The sequence below is a fragment of the Crocuta crocuta genome, unplaced genomic scaffold (genome assembly GCF_008692635.1).
Source record: "Crocuta crocuta isolate KB4526 unplaced genomic scaffold, BGI_CrCroc_1.0 scaffold1161, whole genome shotgun sequence".
Classification (NCBI taxonomy): Eukaryota; Metazoa; Chordata; class Mammalia; order Carnivora; family Hyaenidae; genus Crocuta; species Crocuta crocuta.
Window position 1 is genome coordinate 497,808 of NW_027531894.1, and position 2,702 is coordinate 500,509.

A 2,702-nucleotide genomic window follows, 5' to 3' on the forward strand; every position below is an offset into this window, starting at 1 on the left:
AAGGGGTGTGTGGGAAGGGGAGGGGGCGTGTAAGGGGGAGGGGAGGTCCTGGCCTCTGTGGTGTCTTCAGACCTTCCCAGGTTTAACAGGGCACTGGTCTGGGCACGGCACACGCACCCCCATAGGGAAGAGTTTTCTCTCCCTGCCTCTTGCCTGTGTCCTGGGGCCTCTTATTGTCCAAGGGACTTGTCCAGTGTTAAAGCCTCACCTCCTCACAGGCACCCAGGGCAGGCTTTCCTGTCCTGTGCCTCCAAACCCACCCTGTCCCCTTGGGCCTGAACCCAAGAATGAATCTGAGCCAGCCAGGCCCCTCCTCCAATTAGACACACACCCAGAGGTCGAGTGGGGAGTCCCGGGACCTTCCCTCCTGCTCAGGCGCAGGGCTGCTGGGTCTTCCAAGGGGTCTTCCTCTGACCCAGGGGAGCGCACGGCTCCTGCCCCCTTGCTGCCTCTGCCCCCCACCAGGCCCCAGGAATCCAGGCCTGTCTCCACCTCACATACACAAGTGGGGTGGAGAATGGGAGGCCCAAGTTGGCCCCAAAGGAGACACTGGTGAGTTCTGTGAACCTTGAAAGAGGAGCAGAACCGCGCACATACCACTGTTAGAGGCAGAGGCCCTGGGGCAGGGGGCGGGGACCTGGCGCGCAGAGAGCAGAGAAGGGGCCGTTAGGGGCCGTGAGCCACCTGCTCAGGACTCATTTTTCCAGCCTACGATAGCAGGTTTTGAGCAGGACAGGGGTTTGACCTATTGAGGTTGAAGACAGGCCCGTCGCTGCCTTGGAGGGGAGTGGACGGGATGGGGAACCCATAGGGGCCATGACTGCCACGCTTCTTCCAGGCAGTGATGAGACGGTGTGGAAACAGCAAGGATTTGATTCTGGGAGACTGAGTTCTTGGCCCCAAGCTTCCTGAGAGTAGGGCGTGGGTTGCCCCACGGACTGCGAGTGCAGATAGACCCCGAGTGTCTGGGGCAGAAAGTTCCTGACACTCGGGGAGAGCACGGTGGGGATGGCCAGGGTTGAAGGGAGGAGTTGGGGCCCCTTGGGGGTCACACAGGTAGGCTCCCACGGTGAGGGGGCTGCAAAGGGAAGACATGCAGCGAAAGAAAGAAGCAACCTTAGTCAAGGGCAGGGCACCCTGTTGTCCCAGGATGAGAAGCCTCTGCTTGGTAACACAGTGGAGGACGGAAGACACCCAGCCGGGGAGCGAGGGGAAGGGCAGAGGAGGTGCAGGGTAGGCCCAGTGGCATCTTGCCCTGTGTCAGGTTAGCCCCGGGCTGGTGCCAGCAGAGGTACAGGGAGGCTTCTCTGAGGAGCCTTGGGGTGAGCAGGGGAGGATTGGGGCAAGCTTGCGATTGGATGCCCCATAACAAAGAGACAATGGGCCAGGACGCCTGCTCACCCAGCACGGGGAACGTTGAAGGCAGGTTAGACTCGGCCTAAGGTCCTAGGACGTCAGGGTAAGACAAGCGAATCGCGTCCTGTGGACAGTGGGAGGCGCCACCATGAACACCCCTGGATGTGTGAGTGGTGGCGAGACCACAGAGGCGGCTGCGCAGGGGGGACAGGCGGTGTGAGGGGTTGTGGCCGCCTGGGAGACAAGGGACTTCGGCCCCAGTCCTCTGAGGGGCCCCCTGGTGTCCGGGGCTGGGGGCGACCCGCAGGGCCGAGAGGTGGGGGCAGCGAAGCGGCTGCCGACCCAGCTCCCCCTCCCAGGCGCTACGCGCTTCTGCGCATCGTGAACGTGGAGAAGCGCCGGGACTCCGCGCGCGGCAGCCGTTTCCTGCTGGAGCTGGAGCTGCAGGAGCGCGGCGCTGGCCGCCGGCGGCTGTCCGAGTACGTCTTCCTGCGACTGCCCGGAGCCCANAGCTTGCGATTGGATGCCCCATAACAAAGAGACAATGGGCCAGGACGCCTGCTCACCCAGCACGGGGAACGTTGAAGGCAGGTTAGACTCGGCCTAAGGTCCTAGGACGTCAGGGTAAGACAAGCGAATCGCGTCCTGTGGACAGTGGGAGGCGCCACCATGAACACCCCTGGATGTGTGAGTGGTGGCGAGACCACAGAGGCGGCTGCGCAGGGGGGACAGGCGGTGTGAGGGGTTGTGGCCGCCTGGGAGACAAGGGACTTCGGCCCCAGTCCTCTGAGGGGCCCCCTGGTGTCCGGGGCTGGGGGCGACCCGCAGGGCCGAGAGGTGGGGGCAGCGAAGCGGCTGCCGACCCAGCCCCGCCTCCCAGGCGCTACGCGCTTCTGCGCATCGTGAACGTGGAGAAGCGCCGGGACTCCGCGCGCGGCAGCCGTTTCCTGCTGGAGCTGGAGCTGCAGGAGCGCGGCGCTGGCCGCCGGCGGCTGTCCGAGTACGTCTTCCTGCGACTGCCCGGAGCCCAGGTGGGAGNGTGGCGCAGTTCCTGGCCGACATGGCTGCGCTGCACGCGCGCACGGACGACTCGCGCTTCAGCGTCATCCTGGTGGACTTCGAGAGCGAGGACATGGACGTGGAGCGGGCCCTGCGCTCTGCGCGGCTGCCCCGGTAACAGCCCTCCACTCCCACCAGGGGGGACTGAGCGTACTTGTGTCCCCGGGGATGTGGGTTTTCCAGCCCCTGCCCGCGGGGATGAGTGCCTGTGACTTCCCACCCCTCTGCTCTCCGTCCCTCCCCCCCCCCCCCCCCCCCCCCGGGCCCCCCCCCCCCACCGCACCCGC

At 65.4% G+C, this 2,702-nt stretch overlaps 1 protein-coding gene across 1 annotated transcript in view; it reads left to right on the top strand.

Annotated features, from left to right (window-relative positions):
- Positions 1–2,702, top strand: part of B4GALNT4 (beta-1,4-N-acetyl-galactosaminyltransferase 4) — a 42,402-nt gene that overhangs the window by 38,076 nt on the left and 1,624 nt on the right. Inside the window, 3 exon segments of the mRNA XM_077773407.1 lie at positions 1,716–1,867; positions 2,185–2,331; positions 2,388–2,597. Of these exon segments, the coding sequence (XP_077629533.1) occupies positions 1,716–1,867; positions 2,185–2,331; positions 2,388–2,597 (509 nt within the window).